Source organism: Salvelinus alpinus, chromosome 3, assembly GCF_045679555.1.
Source record: "Salvelinus alpinus chromosome 3, SLU_Salpinus.1, whole genome shotgun sequence".
Taxonomy (NCBI): Eukaryota; Metazoa; Chordata; class Actinopteri; order Salmoniformes; family Salmonidae; genus Salvelinus; species Salvelinus alpinus.
Genome location: NC_092088.1, coordinates 74636425 through 74655023, shown reverse-complemented (window position 1 = coordinate 74655023; position 18599 = coordinate 74636425). Strand labels below are relative to the sequence as shown.

The 18599-nt window shown below is 43.8% G+C and overlaps 1 protein-coding gene and 1 non-coding gene across 2 annotated transcripts; both read left to right on the top strand.

The window, feature by feature from the left end:
• Positions 1 to 150: 150 nt before the first annotated feature.
• trnar-ccu (transfer RNA arginine (anticodon CCU)) lies at positions 151 to 223 on the top strand. Its single transcript has one exon. It is a non-coding gene; the product is annotated as a tRNA-Arg (tRNA).
• A 2740-nt stretch (positions 224 to 2963) lies between these two features.
• On the top strand, positions 2964 to 17982 carry LOC139571317 (phospholipase B-like 1). Its single transcript, XM_071394076.1, has 11 exons — positions 2964 to 3163; positions 3780 to 4002; positions 4165 to 4248; positions 4475 to 4616; positions 4848 to 4982; positions 5321 to 5465; positions 8035 to 8235; positions 9077 to 9217; positions 10052 to 10237; positions 16699 to 16805; positions 16972 to 17982. The coding sequence occupies exons 1-11, from the start codon at positions 3088 to 3090 to the stop codon at positions 17152 to 17154; spliced, it is 1623 nt and encodes a 540-aa protein (XP_071250177.1). The 5' UTR covers positions 2964 to 3087; the 3' UTR covers positions 17155 to 17982.
• The last annotated feature ends 617 nt before the right edge of the window (positions 17983 to 18599 follow it).

Genomic DNA, 18599 nt, shown 5'->3' with positions numbered 1-18599 from the left:
TTTGTGTTTGTTTACCGAATGCTTCGATCGAAATGTTTCCCCCGTGAAATAGTTTCTTCAGTATCATTACTTGATTGTCACAGATTTATCGTCATATTTCTCCTGGATAATTAATGATATAATGGCCAGATCCCGTTCTCTTTATAACAAGCCCCAGTGGCCTAATGGATAAGGCACTGGCCTCCTAAGCCAGGGATTGTGGGTTCGAGTCCCATCTGGGGTGAAACATTTTTGTCCATTAAATTGTTTATAAATAACAGTTTCAACAACTAAATGCAATGATGGATGATTTCACACAAACATTTGATAGAATATATGTAAATTATTTATCTTGTCTTAACATTTATACTGAACAAAAATATTAAAGCAACATGTTTTATTTTCATTTTATTTCACCTTTATTTAACCAGGTAGGCTAGTTGAGAACAAGTTCTCATTTACAACTGCGACCTGGCCAAGATAAAGCAAAGCAGTGTGACACAAACAACAACACAGAGTTACACATAGAATAAACAAGTGTACAGTCAGTCAATAACACAATAGAAAAAAAATAATGTCTATATACAGTGTGTGCAAAGGGCGTGAGGTGGTAAGTCAAAAAATAGGCCATAGTAGCAAGTAATTACAATTTAGCTAAATTAACACTGGAGTGATAGATGTGCAGGTGTTGGTCCCATGTTTCCTGGCCTGAAATAAAATATCCCAGAAATGTTTCATACACACAAAAAGCTAATTTATTTCAAATGTTGTGCACAAATGTATTTACATCTCTGTTAGTGAGCATTTCTCCTTTGCCAAGATAATCTATCCACCTGACAGGTGTGGAATATCAAGAAGCTGATTAAACAGCATGATCATTACACAGGTGCACCTTGTGCTGGGGACAATAATAGCCACTCTAAAATGTGCAGTTTTGTCACACAACACAATGCAATAGATGTCTCAAGTTTTGAGGGAGCATGCAATTGGCATGCTGACTGCAGGAAAGTCCACCAGAGCTGTTGGCAGAGCATTTAATGTTCATTTATCTCTACCATATCTCTATCTCTACCATAAGCCACCTCCAACATCATTTTAGAGAATTTGGCAGTACGTCCAACCGGCCTCACAACCGCAGACCACGTTTAACCACGCCAGCCCAGGACCTCCGCATCTGGCTTCTTCCATTGCAGGATCGTCTGAGACCAGCCACCCAGACAGCTGATGAAACTGAGGAGTATTTCTGTCTGTAATAAAGCCCTTTTGTGGGGAAAAACTCATTCTGATTGGCTAGGCCTTGCTCCCCAGTGGGTTGGCCCCAAGTGGGTGGGTCTATGCCCTCCCAGGCCCATCCATGGCTGCGCCCCTGCCCAGTCATGTGAAATCCATAGATTAGGGCCTAATGAATTTATTTTGTGTGACTAATTTCCTCATATGAACTGTAACTCAGTAAAATCATTGAAATTGTTGCATGTTGCGTTTATATACAGTGCATTCGGAAAGTATTCAGACCCCTTGACTTTTTCCACTTTGTTACCTTACAGCCTTATTCTAAAATGTATTAAATCGCTTTTTCCCCTATCAATCTAAACACAATACCCCATAATGACAAAGCAAAAACAGGTTTATTTTTTTTGCTAATTCATAAAAATAAAAAAAGCATTCTTGGGTATGACGCTACAATCTTGTTACACCTGTATTTGGGCAGTTTCTCCCATTATTCTCTGCAGATCCTCTCAAGCTCTTTCAGGTTGGATGGGGAGCGTCGCTTCACAGTTATTTTCAGGTCTCTCCAGAGATATTCGATCGGGTTCAAGTCCAGGCCCTGGCTGGGCCACTCAAGAACATTCAGAGACTTGTCCCGAAGCGTTGTCCTGATGGAAGGTGAACCGTTCATCTTTCCCTCGATCCTGACTAGTCTCCCAGTCCCTGCCGCTGAAAAACATCCCCACAGCATAATTCTGCCACCACCATGCTTCACCGTAGTATTGGTGCCAGGTTTCCTCCAGACGTGACACTTGGCATTCATGCCAAAGAGTTCAATCTTGGTTTCATCAGACCAGAGAATCTTGTTTCTCAGAGAGTCTTTTGGTGCCTTTTAGCAAACTCCAAGCGGGCTGTCATGTGCCTTTTACTGAGGAGTGGCTTATGTCTGGCCATAAAGGCCTGATTGGTGAATTGCTGCAGAGATGGTTGTCCTTCTGGAAGGTTCTCCCATCTCCACAGAGGAACTCTAGAGCTCTGTCAGAGTGACCATCAGGTTCTTGGTCACCTCCTTTACCAAGGCCCTTGGTGGTTCCAAACTTCTTCCATTTAAGAATGATGGAGGCCACTGTGTTCTTGGGGACCTTCAATATTGCAGACATTTTTGGTACCCTACCCCAGATCTCTGCCTCAACACAATCCTCTCTCGGCGCTCTACAGACAATTCCTTCGACCTCATGGCTTGGTTTTTGCTATGACATGCACTGTCATCTGTGGGACCTTATATAGACAGGTATGTGCCTTTCCAAATAATTTCCAATCAATTGAATTGACCAAAGGTGGACTCCAATCAAGTTGTAGAAACATCTCAAGGATGATCAACGGAAACAGGATGTACCTGAGCTGTTTCAAGTCTCATAGCAAAGGGTCTGAATACTTATGTAAATAAGGTATTTTTAAAATATTTTAGCAAAAACCAATATTAACCTGTTTCGCTTTGTCATTATGGGGTATTGAGTGTAGTTTTTTATTTATTTAATACATTTTAGAATAAGGCTGTAACGTAACAAAATTTGGAAAATTTCAAGGGGTATGAATATTTCCCGAAGGCACTGTATTTTTTCAGTATCGGATTGTAGTTGGAAATGTGTAGCCAAACATCCTAGAAAAGATAAATGTATGTTTATCATGTAGCCTTGAACCAATTGAAGAGCGCTTCTTAACGTTCCTCCAATCATATGTCTAGGTTATTATCTGCTTAGGTCGCACATGAATTTAAGTCGATTCCCCCAGTTTAACTTAAATTTGACGCTGGAGTGTCCATCAAATGTCATATGTTATTGCCTTTAGAATATGCACTTTAAACGTATCATTCTATTAATATTAGAACCGATCAATTAAGACATGGCTTTGAGTGGGGAGCAGAGAGAATTCCTTGTTATTTTGTGCATCTTGGCTGCAGCCCTCGTGCAAACTTACCGTAAGTCTTCATTCAATATTTTTTCAATATTGCTCTTTGCCTTTCGATATTCATAAATTAGCCAAATTATGTTAAACGTATGTTGTTCATTCATTGCATCCAAGAAACTGCATAAATGTGCAAGCAGAGGTGTATCGGAGCGGTCCAACCTCTTGTGAATTGTGGCACGGTTTGATTGACATGTCATGTCAGATAGGTATAAATCGCCCGACTAGTAGCAGAGAACCCCCAGAGTGAACATTTTAGATGGTGCGTAGGCTACATTGCCAGACACTTTTTTTTCTTTCTTGGTGACGCAGATCAAAAAAATCATACACAATAATATTTACCGCCCTATTTGCTTCATTATATATTTTTATTCTGTATTCCCCTCAGTATTTCTATACAGTGTGAAAGTAAGTAAAATGGATTGATAAAATACATTGTAACTATTTGAACATCCACTCCAAGGTAAACATTGCCTGGTAATAGGTCAATAGACCTATTCTTCAATCCATACAATCCATTCAGCTGAATACACAGACAAGACACTTTTCCTTAGCTTCTATCCACCACCCTTGAGTGTTCTTCTAATATTATGTAAGGTGTGTTATTCATCCCTGTCCCCCTGTGGTAGAGATTCAAGAGGCCACTGTGTACTGGGATGCTGCCCAGAAGAGTGTGATTCTGAATGAGGGGGTGTTGGAGAAAGAAGGGGGTGCCTATGGCTATTACAATGACACTCTCCTCTTGACGGGCTGGGGGGTGCTGGAGATTCGGGCAGGGTATGGGGAGACCCCCGAGAGTGATGAGACCACCTCCTTCTTGGCTGGGTATCTGGAAGGGTTCCTCACCGCAGAGTGAGTGCTTTCACTGCTTTGTTACAAATGACACTGATGTTCGTGTTATCTTTATTTAGCCCTGTTCACGCCTATACATTCATTATAGACATCATTATTGAGAGTGAAAATCCTTGAGGAAATGTTGAGGAAATTTTGACCCTGGCTTTCTCTCTCCATCAGGCAAATGTTTAGCCACTATGCCAACATATATCCTCAGATGATTAAAGATGAGAAGATTCTGGACCCCTTGAAAGATTTCATGATGTAAGATTCCCATTTATGCTACAGACCAGCGGCTCCCAATCTTTTCCGTTCTGTGGACTACCAAATCACTGTTGAAAGCTCTTGAGGACCACCATTCACGGAATCACATATTTTTTTTACATCAAATATCATGACGGTCAAATGTAGTCAATTTTAGCAGTCAATGTAACAAATTAAAAGCCTATAATAATAATTATAATGACTGAATACCTGAGTCGATCCACAGTAAACAGGACTACTGGACCAGAGAGCAGGTGAAGTTGAGGAGAAACAGTGACCCCTTGTGGCTGCATGCAGGACTGATCCTCGCTCAACTGGATGGGCTACAGGCTGGAGCTGCATACTGGGCCAAGAGCAGGCAGAGAGAGGTGTGTGTGTGTTTTGTGTGTGTGTGGGAGCGAGAGAAAGGTGTGAGGGACTGAATGTCAGAACTGAAGGGAATTGTGTTTTGACGATAATTTTCTGTGTGCGACCATCAGATTTTCCACCAACATAATGGGATCTGTATAGTCACAAACCCCTAATTGCAAACAAAAACAGTTCCCAATCCTTTATGCAAATCCTAACTGACCCTTTTCTTCCACCTTTCCACGTCCTAGCCTCTGTCCATGTTTGCGCTGCAGTTTCTGAATGAAGTTGGAGACCTGCTGGACCTGATTCCAGCACTGACGCCACGCTTCAACTCCTCCCGAGGCCCTGTGCCGGGAATGGGCCACTGCTCAGCTCTCATAAAGGTCAAGTGAATTTGGCTAGGTCTGGTTGTTTGTTTAGCTCATGATTGGTGGTGTTTATAGTTTATTTATAGCTGACTTGCATATTATCCCCATGAGGGGAGTTATACAATGCGATTTCCATAATCTACAAAAAATATTCAGCCACTGTTAAAGCATATTGGTTTATAATGATGTAGATACCTTTTTTATTGAGCTTTAATTTTTCTACAGGAGTGGATTAATACCTTTCTCAGATCCAGTTTTCTCTTCAGTTCATGCATGAGGTAGTGAGGACGATACACTTTAAGCCTGTGATGTAACACCATGTGTTTGGTGTCTTTATCCTGTTCTCTCTCTAGGTTCTGCCAGGCTTTGAGAACCTGCTGTTAGCCCACTCCAGCTGGTTCAACTACGCTTCCACCATGCGTATCTACAAACACTGGGACTTCAGGCTGGCCGACACACACACCGCCACGGGCAAGATATCCTTCAGCAGCTACCCTGGTACCGGAACTTGAGTGATTGAATTTGATGGATAAAGCAATTTATATAGTGCTTTATATTGTATTGAACCCTTATTTTACCAGGTGTGTTGACTTTGAACACATTCTCATTTATAGCAACGACACAGGGAATAGTTACAGGGGAGAGGAGGTGGGTGAATGAGCCAATTGGAAGCTGGGGATGATTAGGTGGCCATGATGGTATGAGGGACAGATTTGGAATTTAGCCAGGACACCGGGGTTAACACCCCTACTCTTTCGATAAGTGCCATGGGATCTTTAGTGACCACAGAGAGTCAGGACACACGTTTAACATCCCATCCGAAAGACTGCACACTACACAAGGCAATGTCCCCAATCACTGCCCTGGGATATATATACTGTACAGTCGTGGCCAAAAGTTTTGAGAATGACACAAATATGAATTTTCACAAAGTCTGCTGCCTCAGTTTGTATGATGGCAATTTGCATATACTCCAGAATGTTATGAAGAGTGATCAGATGAATTGCAATTAGTTGCAAAGTCCCTCTTTGCCATGCAAATGAACTGAATCCCCCAAAAATATTTCCACTGCATTTCAGCCCTGCCACAAAAGGACCAGCTGACATCATGTCAGTGATTCTCTCGTTAACACAGGTGTGAGTGTTGACGAGGACAAGGCTGGAGATTACTCTGTCATGCTGATTGAGATCGAATAACAGACTGGAAGCTTCAAAAGGAGGGTGGTGCTTGGAATCATTGTTCTTCCTCTGTCAACCATGGTTGCCTGCAAGGAAACACGTGCCGTCATCATTGCTTTGCACAAAAAAAGGGCCTCACAGGCAAGGATATTGCTGCCAGTAAGATTGCACCTAAATCAACCATTTATCGTATCATCAAGAACTTCAAGGAGAGCGGTTCAATTGTTGTGAAGAAGGTTTCAGGGCGCCCAAGAAAGTCCAGCAAGCGCCAGGACCATCTCCTAAAGTTGATTCAGCTGCGGGATCGGGGCACCACCAGTACAGAGCTTGCTCAGGAATGGCAGCAGGCAGGTGTGAGTGCATCTGCATGCACAGTGAGGCGAAGACTTTTAGAGGATGGCCTGGTGTCAAGAAGGGCAGCAAAGAAGCCACTTCTCTCCAGGAAAACATCAGGGACAGGGATTGGACTGCTGAGGACTGGGGTAAAGTCATCTTCTCTGATGAATCCCCTTTCCGATTGTTTGGGGCATCTGGAAAAAAGCTTGTCCGGAGAAGACAAGGTGAGCGCTACCATCAGTCCTGTGTCATGCCAACAGTAAAGCATCCTGAGACCATTCATGTGTGGGGTTGCTTCTCAGCCAAGGGAGTGGGCTCACTTACAATTTTGCCTAAGAACACAGCCATGAATAAAGAATGGTACCAACACATCCTCAGAGAGCAACTTCTCCCAACCATCCAGGAACAGTTTGGTGACGAACAATGCCTTTTCCAGCATGATGGAGCACCTTGCCATAAGGCAAAAGGGGAACAAAACATTGATATTTTGGGACCATGGCCAGGAAACTCCCCAGACCTTAATCCCATTGAGAACTTGTGGTCAATCCTCAAGAGGCGGGTGGACAAACAAATACCCACAAATTCTGACAAACTCCAAGCATTGATTATGCAAGAATGGGCTGCCATCAGTCAGGATGTGGCCCAGAAGTTAATTGACAGCATGCCGGGCGGATTGCAGAGGTCTTGAAAAAGAAGGGTCAACACTGCAAATATTGACTCTTTGCGTCAACTTCATGTAACTGTCAATAAAAGCCTTTGACACTTATGAAATGTCCAGGGACTGACCCTGCTTAGCTTCAGAGTCATGCCAGCAGTGGGATGCAGGGTAGTATGCTACTGCCTGATATTATGCTATTGGGGAGAACTCTTCTCATTCACTATCAATGTGTAGCACCCATCTACCTAATTTGGCTGAAAAAAGCAGCCTGAGTCTTTTACAATACAGACTCCACCAGTCCTGAAAATTGGGAGGTTTAGTAATATGCAGTTGCCACGGAAGGATGATTAATGTAAACTCGTAGCCTGGTTCCTCATTTTCAAGTCAAGGGGGTTAAGTGAAGTTATTGAAGATTTACCATTTTCCCTGTCATACATTATCTTACAGGCCCCATCACCATTAAAACTGAAGTGGCTTAAAAGTGCTATTTTTAGAGTTAAGCAGGGAATGTTCTCTCACTCTCAGTGCAGAAACACACTACATTAAAAAATACTAAAATACAATCCGGGTGCTAGGATTTGAATCCATCTAGCCCTTCTGTGCACAAGCTTACCACAGTCTCTCGGGACTGAATTCTACTACATTATAATTACATTTTTAATTACCCTGTGGTGCTAGGAATGTTACACCTCACATATGTCTTTGCCCTTAGCCCAACTTCTAGTCCTTCCCCTTAGCCCAACTCTTCCCTTAGCCCAACACTATAGCGCAAGGGATGCTAGTCTATACTACTCCCACATCCCACTCCAAGCCTCCCCATGTCCTCACCACTTCATGTCCCCTCTCCTTTCCTAACCAGCCATGCACTTATCTCCTCTCCCCTCTCTTCTCCAAGGCTTCCTGACATCTTTGGATGACTTCTACCTGCTGGGCAGTGGGCTGCTGATGACTCAGACCACCAACAGTGTCTTCAACACCTCTCTGTTCACCCTGATCACCCCCCACAGCCTGCTGGCCTGGCAGAGGGTGCGGCTGGCACATGCCCTGGCACGCACTGGGGAGCAGTGGGCTCACATCTTCTCTAAGTACAACTCCGGTAATGCCTGGCGTGTGGAGGACGTTTGTGGTGTGTGATTTGTGTAATAACCTGTACTTGCATGACTAACCTATGAGCTTGTGTTTAGGTGTGGTGTGAGGATAGCCTTTGTGATTTGTGTGCTACTGTACTTGTTAAGGATTGTAGTTTGTGTTGAATTGATTGTTGCATAGTATGATAAATGGCATAGCATGTTAAAGGAAAAGGAAAGGGGGATACCTAGTAAGTTGTACAACTGAATGCCTTCAACTGAAATGTGTCTTCCGCATTTAACCCAACCCCTCTGAATCAGAGAGGTGTGGGGGGCAGCCTTAATCGACGTCCACGTCTTCGGGCGCACACCGGCTATGTGATGTATTGCCTTAGGCCCTGACCACAGACGGTTCCTGACCACAGATGATGGAACCGTCCTGTTCTCTAAGGATGTACTGTAGTCTGTCTTTGTTAATAGAGCCACTGCAGCAGGAGATGACATAACTTGTTGCTTAGGAGGAACAGTACAGCTTGTTCTCAATGAGAGGACTGACTGGCCATAGCCTCTGTGTCTCTGGAACCTACTGTAACCAAAAAGTGACACCTGATACGTTCCCATTATTATCGTATACATGCAAACTCTGCTCACCAGTTCCTAGTTCAAATACCCTTATTTCTTTTCTTCTGAGTATCTGCATGCTCCAGTGTAGTGCATGTGTTCACCACAGTCCTAAGCCATGACATACTGCATATCAGGAGGTGACTCGTTTCTCCTCATTTCAAGGACCTGTAATAACCAGTAGATAATCAACACCAAACCAAGTCACCACAACTAATAACACAACTACATTTCCCCTCCCCTCCTCAGGAACCTATAACAGCCAGTACATGGTGCTGGATCTGAGCAGGGTGTCGTTGGGGAGGAGTATAAGGGATGGGGCTCTGACTGTGGTAGAGCAGATACCAGGACTGGTGCTACACTCTGACCAGACACAGGCCCTGCGACAGGGTAAGGGACCGTCTCATTTCAGTCTGTTGAAATAACACTAAACTGGTGGATATACATGGGTTATATGCCATCTTAATTGACACTCTAGGATTAATAAAGTCTTATGGGATTAAACTTCATATGATTCCCCCAAATGTAATTCATTGATTGGCAAGCTGATATGTTGCAAAAATGTATTTTCAAAGCCTGGGGGGAGAAGGATAAATGCATTTTTTGTTTAATGTAATTAAATGGCAGCTGTAATAGCCATGATTATTATCTATATGTGTATATTGTAAAATAAAATAGTTTTATGTACATATTACTTCAAGAAATAATAGTGTATTATAAACTCATGTCAGCTGGGCACGAATATGTGTGACACTTAAAGGCCCAGCGCAGTCAAAATAGAGGTTTTCCTGTGTTTTATATGTATTTCCATACTGAGGTTGGAATAATACTGTGTAATTGTGAAAATTATGAGAATTCCCTTTTTAATGTAAGAGACATCACCAGGCAGTTTAACTTCTCTGCCAATAACAGCTAGTTTTCAGTTTTCCCCTCCCTAATCCGACCACTCCCAGACAGTCGTAGCGAAATTCTTGCTTTAGAAATTGATCTAGCAAAGAAACTTTTTTTTTTTTTTTTACCATTTTCATTGAAAACAATTACAGTAAGGTACTTAATTGTTACCCAGAAATGATTTGATATTGAGATAAAACAGCAGCATTGGGCCTTTAAATAAAATATATCAATCAATGAATCATGTTGGTTGTTTCAGTTTCTCAGCATCTGATATATCCCTACTTCACCATTCCTACATTATTCTTGTCTTTCTCCTGGTCCCTCCGGCAGGCTACTGGCCGTCCTACAACGTGCCCTTCCATGCAGACATCTACAACCTGAGTGGCTACGGGGTCATGTGGAGGAAGCATGGAGAGGACTTCTCCTATGACCTCTGTCCCAGAGCCAAGATCTTCCGCAGGGATCAGGCCAGGGTTACAGACCTCGCCTCCCTCAAACACATCATGAGATACAACAGTGAGTGCTGCAGCCCCTCTCAAGATGGCGCCGACAGATGGTCACCTCGCTTCACGTCCTTAGGAAACTATGTAGTAATTCGTTTTTTAAATGTATTATTTCTTACATTGTTATCCCAGAAAATCTTAAGTGTTATTACATACAGCCGGGAAGAACTATTGGATATATGAGCGACGTTAACTTACCAACATTACTATCAGGAATACGACTTTCTCGAAGCGGATCCTTTGTTCGGACCTCCACTCTGGTTCTAATCCCAGAGGCTGACCCAAAACAACGTCGTCGCCGCAGGAGAGGCAGACGGAGCGGCCTCCTGGTCAGACTTAGAAGGCGAACACACCATCCACCGCTTCTGAGCATACTACTCGCCAAACTTCAGTCTCTAGACAACAAGGTGGACAAAATTAGGGCACGAGTTGCCTTCCAGAGAGACATCAGAGATTGTAACATTCTCTGATTCACGGAAACATGGCTCACTCGGGATATGTTGTCGGAGTCGGTACAGCCCCCGGGTTTCTTCATGTGTTGCGCCAACAGAAACAAACATCGCTCTGGTAATAAGAAGGGCGGGGGTGTATGCCTCATGATTAACGATTCATGGTGTAATCATAACAACATACAACATACAAGAACTCAAGTCCTTTTGTTCACCTGACCTAGAATTCCTTACAATCAAATGCCGACCGCATTATCTTCCAATAGAACTCTCTTAGATTATAGTTACAGCCGTGTATATCCCCCCCAAGCAGATACCTCGACGGCCCTGAAAGAACTTCACTGAACTTTATGTAAACTGGAAACCATATATCCTGAGGCTGCATTTATTGTAGCTGGGGATTTTAACAAAGCTAATTTGAGAACAAGGTTACCTAAATTCTATCGGCACATTGATTGTTGCACCCACTCGAGCAAAACATTGGACTGCTACTACTCTAACTTCCGCGATGCATACAAGGCCCTCCCCTGCCCTCTCTTTGGCAAATCTGACCATGACTCCATCTTCTTGCTCCCCTTCTATAGGCAGAAACTAAAACAGGTCGCGCCCATGCTTAGGTCTATCCAACGCCGGTCTGACCAATCGGATTCCACGGTTCAAGATTGCTTCGATCACGTGGACTGAGATATGTTCCGGGTAGCCTCAGACAATAACATTGACGTATACGCTGACTCGGTGAGTGAGTTTATTAGGAAGTGCATAGGAGACGTTGTACCCACTGTGACTATTAAAACCTTCCCTAACCAGAAACCGTGGATTGATGGCAGCATTCACGCAAAACTGAAAGCGCGAACCACCGAATTTAATCATGCCGAGGCGACTGGAAACATGACCAAATACAAACAGTGTAGCTATTCCCTCCGCTAGGCAATCAAACAAGCAAAGCGTCAGTTTTGAGACAAAGTAGAGTCGCAATTCCACAGCTCAAACACGAGATGTATGTTACAGGGTCTACAGATAATCATGGATTACAAAAAGAAAACCAGCCCCGTCAAGGACATCGACGCCTCGCTCCCGAACAAATTAAACAACTTCTTTGCGTGCTTTGAGGACAATACAGTGCCACTGACACGGCCCGCTACCAAAGACTGTGGGCTCCCCTTTAACGTGGCCGATGTGAGTAAAACATTTAAATGTGTTAACCCTCGCTAGGCTGCCGGCCCAGACGACATCCCTAGCCGCATCCTCAGAGCATGCGCAGACCAGCTGGCTGGTGTGTTTACGGACATATTCAATCAATCCCTATCCCAGTCTGCTGTCCCCACATGCTTCAAGATGGCCACCATTGTTCCTGTTCCCAAGAAAGCTAAGGTAACTGAACCAAATGACTATCGCCCTGTAGCACTCACTTCTGTCATCATGAAGTTCTTTGAGAGACTAGTCAAGGATCATATCACCTCCACCCTACTTGATACCCTAGACCCACTCCAATTTGCTTACCGCCCCAATAGGTCCACAGGCGATGCAATCGCCATCACAATGCCCTATCTCATCTGGACAAGAGGAATACATATGTAAGAATGATGTTCATTGACTAAAGCTCAGCATTCAACACCATAGTACCCTCCAAACTAATCATTAAGCTTGAGAACCTGTGTCTCAACCCTGCCCTGTGCAACTGGGTCCTAGACTTTCTGACGGATCGCCCCCAGGTGGTGAAGGTAGGAAACAACATCTCCACCCCGCTGATCCTCAACACTGGGGTCCCACAAGGGTGCGTTCTCAGCCCTCTCCTGTACCCCCTGTTCACCCATGACTGCGTGGCCATGCACGCCTCCAACTCAATCATCAAGTTTGCAGAAGACACTACAGTGGTAGGCTTGATTACCAACAATGACGAGACAACCTACAGGGAGGAGGTGATGATCGTGGACTTCAGGAAACAGCAGAGGGAGCACCCCCCTATCCACATCGACGGGACAGCAGTGGAGGAGGTGGAAAGTCTTTTAAGTTCCTCGGCGTACACATGACGGACAAACTGAAATCAAATCAAATGTATTTACAGTGGGGAGAACAAGTATCCAGAAAATCACATTGTATGATTTTTAAGTAATTAATTTGCATTTTATTGCATGACATAAGTATTTGATACATCAGAAAAGCAGAGGTTTGTAAGGATTAATTACTTAAAAATCATACAATGTGATTTTATGGATTTTTGTTTTAGATTCCGTCTCTCACAGTTGAAGTGTACCTATGATAAAAATGACAGACCTCTACATGCTTTGTAAGTAGGAAAACCTGCAGAATCGGCAGTGTATCCAATACTTGTTCTCCCCACTGTATATAGAGGTAAGTAAAAGGGATAGAAAGGGATAGAAAGGGATAGGGTGTCACGACAACACAACACAAATCATATCAAATCAACACTTACTCAACCATCTGAAACATTGCATAGGTGCAGGTGGGCCCCAGCAGAGCACAGCCCACCTCCCCTGTCCTCTAAAGGAGGAGAAGCAGCTTAGATATGTGAATATTTGAGCGACACAGTGTGTGAACTTAATATTTGGTACAGAAACCTTTGTTTGCAATTACAGAGATCATACGTTTCCTGTAGTTCTTGACCAGATTTGCACACACTGCAGCAGGGATTTTGGCCCACTCCTCCATACAGACCTTCTCCAGATCCTTCAGGTTTCGGGGCTGTCGCTGGGCAATACGGACTTTCAGCTCCCTCCAAAGATTTTCTATTTGGTTCAGGTCTGGAGACTGGCTAGGCCACTCCAGGACCTTGAGATGCTTCTTACGGAGCCACTCCTTAGTTGCCCTGGCTGTGTGTTTCGGGTCGTTGTCATGCTGGAAGACCCAGCCACGACCCATCTTCAATGCTCTTACTGAGCGAAGGAGGTTTTGCCCAAGATCTCGCGATACATGGCCCCATCCATCCTCCCCTCAATACGGTGCAGTCGTCCTGTCCCCTTTGCAGAAAAGCATCCCCAAAGAATGATGTTTCCACCTCCATGCTTCACGGTTGGGATGGTGTTCTTGGGGTTGTACTCATCCTTCTTCTTCCTCCAAACACAGCGAGTGGAGTTTAGACCAAAAAGCTATATTTTTGTCTCATCAGACCACATAACCTTCTCCCATTCCTCCTCTGGATCATCCAGATGGTCATTGGCAAACTTCAGACGGGCCTGGACATGCGCTGGCTTGAGCAGGGGGACCTTGCGTGTGCTGCAGGATTTTAATCCATGACGGCGTAGTGTGTTACTAATGGTTCTCTTTGAGACTGTGGTCCCAGCTCTCTTCAGGTCATTGACCAGATCCTGCCGTGTAGTTCTGGGCTGATCCCTCACCTTCCTCATGATCATTGATGCCCCACGAGGTGAGATCTTGCATGGAGCCCCAGACCGAGGGTGATTGACCGTCATCTTGAACTTCTTCCATTTTCTAATAATTGCGCCAACAGTTGTTGCCTTCTCACCAAGTTGCTTGCCTATTGTCCTGTATCCCATCCCAGCCTTGTGCAGGTCTACAATTTTATCCCTGGTGTCCTTACACCGCTCGCTGGTCTTGGCCATTGTGGAGAGGTTGGAGACTGTTTGATTGAGTGTGTGGACAGGTGTCTTTTATACAGGTAACGAGTTCAAACAGGTGCAGTTAATACAGGTAATGAGTGGAGAACAGGAGGGCTTCTTAAAGAAAAACTAACAGATCTGTGAGAGCCGGAATTCTTACTGGTTGGTAGGTGATCAAATACTTATGTCATGCAATAAAATGCAAATGAATTACTTAAAAATCATACAATGTGATTTTCTGGATTTTTGTTTTAGATTCCGTCTCTCACAGTTGAAGTGTACCTATGATAAAAATAACAGACCTCTACATGCTTTGTAAGTAGGAAAACCTGCAAAATCGGCAGTGAATCAAATACTTGTTCTCCCCACTGTATATAGCCCTTCTTACATCAGCTGATATCTCAAAGTGCTGTACAGAAACCCAGCCTAAAACCCCAAACAGCAAGCAATGCAGGTGTAGAAGCACGGTGGCTAGGAAAAACTCCCTAGAAAGGCCAAAACCTAGGAAGAAACCTAGAGAGGAACCAGGCTATGAGGGGTGGCCAGTCCTCTTCTGGCTGTGCCGGGTGGAGATTATAACAGAACATGGCCAAGATGTTCAAATGTTCATAAATGACCAGCATGGTCAAATAATAATAATCACACTAGTTGTCGAGAGTGCAACAAGTCAGCACCTCAGGAGTAAATGTCAGTTGGCTTTTCATAGCCGATCATTAAGAGTGTCTCTACCGCTCCTGCTGTCTCTAGAGAGTTGAAAACAGCAGGTCTGGGACAGGTAGCACGTCCGGTGAACAGGTCAGGGTTCCATAGCCGCAGGCAGAACAGTTGAAACTGGAGCAGCAGCACGGCCAGGTGGGCTGGGGACAGCAAGGAGTCATCATGCCAGGTAGTCCTGAGGCATGGTCCTAGGGCTCAGGTCCTACAAGAGAGAGAAAGAAAGAAAGAGAGAAAGAGAGAGCATACTTAAATTTTCACAGGAGAAAAACTCCAGATATAACAAACTGACCCTACCACCCCGACACATAAACTACTGCAGCATAAATACTGGAGGCTGAGACAGGAGGGGTCAGGAGACACTGTGGCCCCATCCGATGATACCCCCAGACAGGGCCAAACAGGCAGGATATAACCCCACCCACTTTGCCAAAGCACAGCCCCCATACCACTAGAGGGATATCTTCAACCACCAATTTACCATCCTGAAACAAGGCCGAGTATAGCCCACAAAGATCTCCGCCACGGCACAAAAAATGGTCCACCCACACAGACAGCCTGGTGAAGAAGGTGCAACAGCGCCTCTTCAACCTCAGGAGGCTGAAGAAATTTGGCTTGTCACCTAAAACCCTCACAATCTTCTACAGATGCACAATCGAGAGCCTTCTGTCGGGCTGTATCACCGCCTGGTACGGCAAGGCTCTCCAGAGGGTAGTGCGGTCTGCACAACTCATCACTGGGGGCAAACTACCTGCCCTCCAGGACACCTACAGCACCCGATGTCACAGGAAGGCCAAAAAGATAATCAAGGACAACAACCACCCGAGCCACTGCTGTTCACCCCGCTATCATCCAGAAGTCGAGGTCTGTACAGGTGCATCAAAGCTTGGACCGAGAGACTGAAAAACAGCTTCTATCTCAAGGCCATCAGGCTGTTAAACAGCCATCCCTGACACAGAGAGGCTGCTGCCAACATACAGACTCAAATCACTGGCCACGTTAATAAATGGATTTATAGTCACTTTAATAATGTTTACATATCCTACATTACTCATATGTAAATAGTGTATTTTATACCATCTATTGCATCTTGCCTATGTCGTACGGCCATCGCGCATCCATATATTTATATGTACATATTCTTATTCCATCCCCTTACATTGTGTGTGTGTGTGTGTGTGTGTGTGTGTGTGTGTGTGTGTGTGTGTGTGTGTGTGTGTGTGTGTGTGTGTGTGTGTGTGTGTGTGTGTGTGTGTGTGTGTGTGTGTGTGTGTGTGTGTGTGTAAGGTAGTCGTTGTGAATTTGTTAGATTACTTGTTAGATATTACTGCACTGTCGAACTAGAAGCACAGGCATTTCGCTACACACGCATTAACATCTGCTAACCATGTGTATGTGACCAATAAAATTTGATTTGAGTATGATTTTGTCAGGAATGGGTTGGTAACTGTAGTTATTTTATAATTAGGCAGATGCAGGCAATGCCAGGCCTGCAGGACCGCTGGCCCTGTAGTGTCTAATCTTTTTTGCTACAACCGTAATCGGACTGGAAAGAATCGGGCCTTTCATTGTGGTCTGCTAAAGCTATCCCTATTAATAGAATGATAATTCAGGTGGAGATTAAATTATTCAACCCCACAAGGAGGATAGATCATCTTGCTGTGTGGGTCTACTAGATTGTCACGCCTGCTGTTCCAACCTCTGAACTCAGTGCTTTTGAACTGTGTCTCCAGACTACAGGAAAGACCCTTACTCCAAGGGCCATCCCTGTAAAACAATCTGCTGTCGCAACGACCTGAGGCTGAAAAAACCACGTCCAGGAGGCTGCTATGACACCAAGGTCAGGGTTCAATTACCACCATGTCCACGCATTCTCACTCATAAAATAATATCAAAAGGAACATGATGGCACAATTTATACTCCTACAGTACATCACAATACTAAAATAACATTCAAGTAAAACAAAGGGACATTTTTAATGATTTTCTCTCCTTCCCTCTCCTAGGTGACAGACTTCCACCTGGCCCGTCAGTTAGCAGGCGAGGCGGTGAACGGTCCCACCACTCAGGGGGGCCTGCTTCCGTTCTCCTGGAGCCACTTCAACAGCACAGCCCACAAGGGTCTGCCGCAGTCATATAACTTCAGCTTCATCACCATGAAGCCAACTCTGTCACTATACCAACCCTGAGAGGGGTCTGGGTTGTGTTCATAAGGGCATGCAACATAATACTTTTTTTTTTGCAATGGAAGATGAAAATAAGGGTTTCTTATTGGACAAGTCCAGGTAGTCTCTCTCTATTTAATTCAGTTATCTTACATTTGGTGCTTAATGAAAATGACCCATGGGTCTGAAAGCACAGTGGGGCTAGGGAGTAGAGGAAGAAGTGGCCACCAGACACTGATCCAAGGTCTTTTTTTGTTGTTGTTAGGTTAACGGTTAGATGCACTGATTATACTGTATCTTTGTTATGTGATTGTTAGTTTTGTATAATGTGTGTTCATTTGTGTGGTGTATATTACTCTGAGTTAATGACTGAGCAGGTAGAGGTCATTACATGGTTCTATGTTTACAGTGCAGTCCAGTAAATTGTGTCAGTCGGGGCTGGGGAACATGTAGCCTACGGGCCAATATTGACATTTACACACAATGATACCAGCTCAGACTTCTCATTTTGTGCCACAGTTTGGTTCCCTGGTCTTGACTTGAACCACAAGTGATGACCGGATGCCAATAATCAGGGAATTAGTTGTCTGTACAACATTCTCAGGTTTGTGTGTTTTTTCTGAAGCCACCATATTGATACTCCCCGAAGAAGCAGTCCTCCATAGGAATGAATGGAATTCCACAGTATTTCAATTAAATGTTTCAATGACAAAATGACATGTCTTTAGTGGGGACAGTAACATTAGAACTCTCAAAAAACTACTGAAATGGTTTAATTTGAATGTTTAGCTCACATAATATAATTTAAAAGTATGCATTAAGGTGTCTAATAGAATAAACGTGGCAAAACAATTGCATTTCTATAGCTTCCAAAATGTGTTTTTACCATAGAGTACTACAGTATGAGTCATAATACCCATAAAACCTAGCGTTTTTTCCAACATTCATTTTTTCCATAGGGGATTTTAGAAAAACTTCAAATAGGGGCTGTGTTTCTTGTAGGCTTATCCTGGTGTGACGTTTTTGATAGCCATGTAAATCTCTCTAGGACAAGGTGACTTTTATCAATATAATCGCCTGTATTTACCCCCCAAAAATGAAATGCTAATTAACTACTAATGTAGCTATCATAAAGAACTACAAATGACATGATGATCTGGACGAGACTGCCGAATCGAGGCAAAGGTAATAATCTCTGGATTAAATATCTAATATTAGCTAAATGTAGTAATGAATAAATTGTCTACATTTATTTAAATGGACAATTCTGTGAACTGTCTTGTGCAAGTTTTTAATTGACACAATACCTGTTAGCAAAGGTGTCAGCTAGAGATGATGTGCAGGAGCTTGCAGGGATTTGTAGTTTTGCATGATGTCTTACTTTGATACTAATTAGCATTTTGAATCTGAGAGTAAATAGAGCCAAATATATTGATAAAAGTCACCTTGCCAGAGAGATTTACATCGTT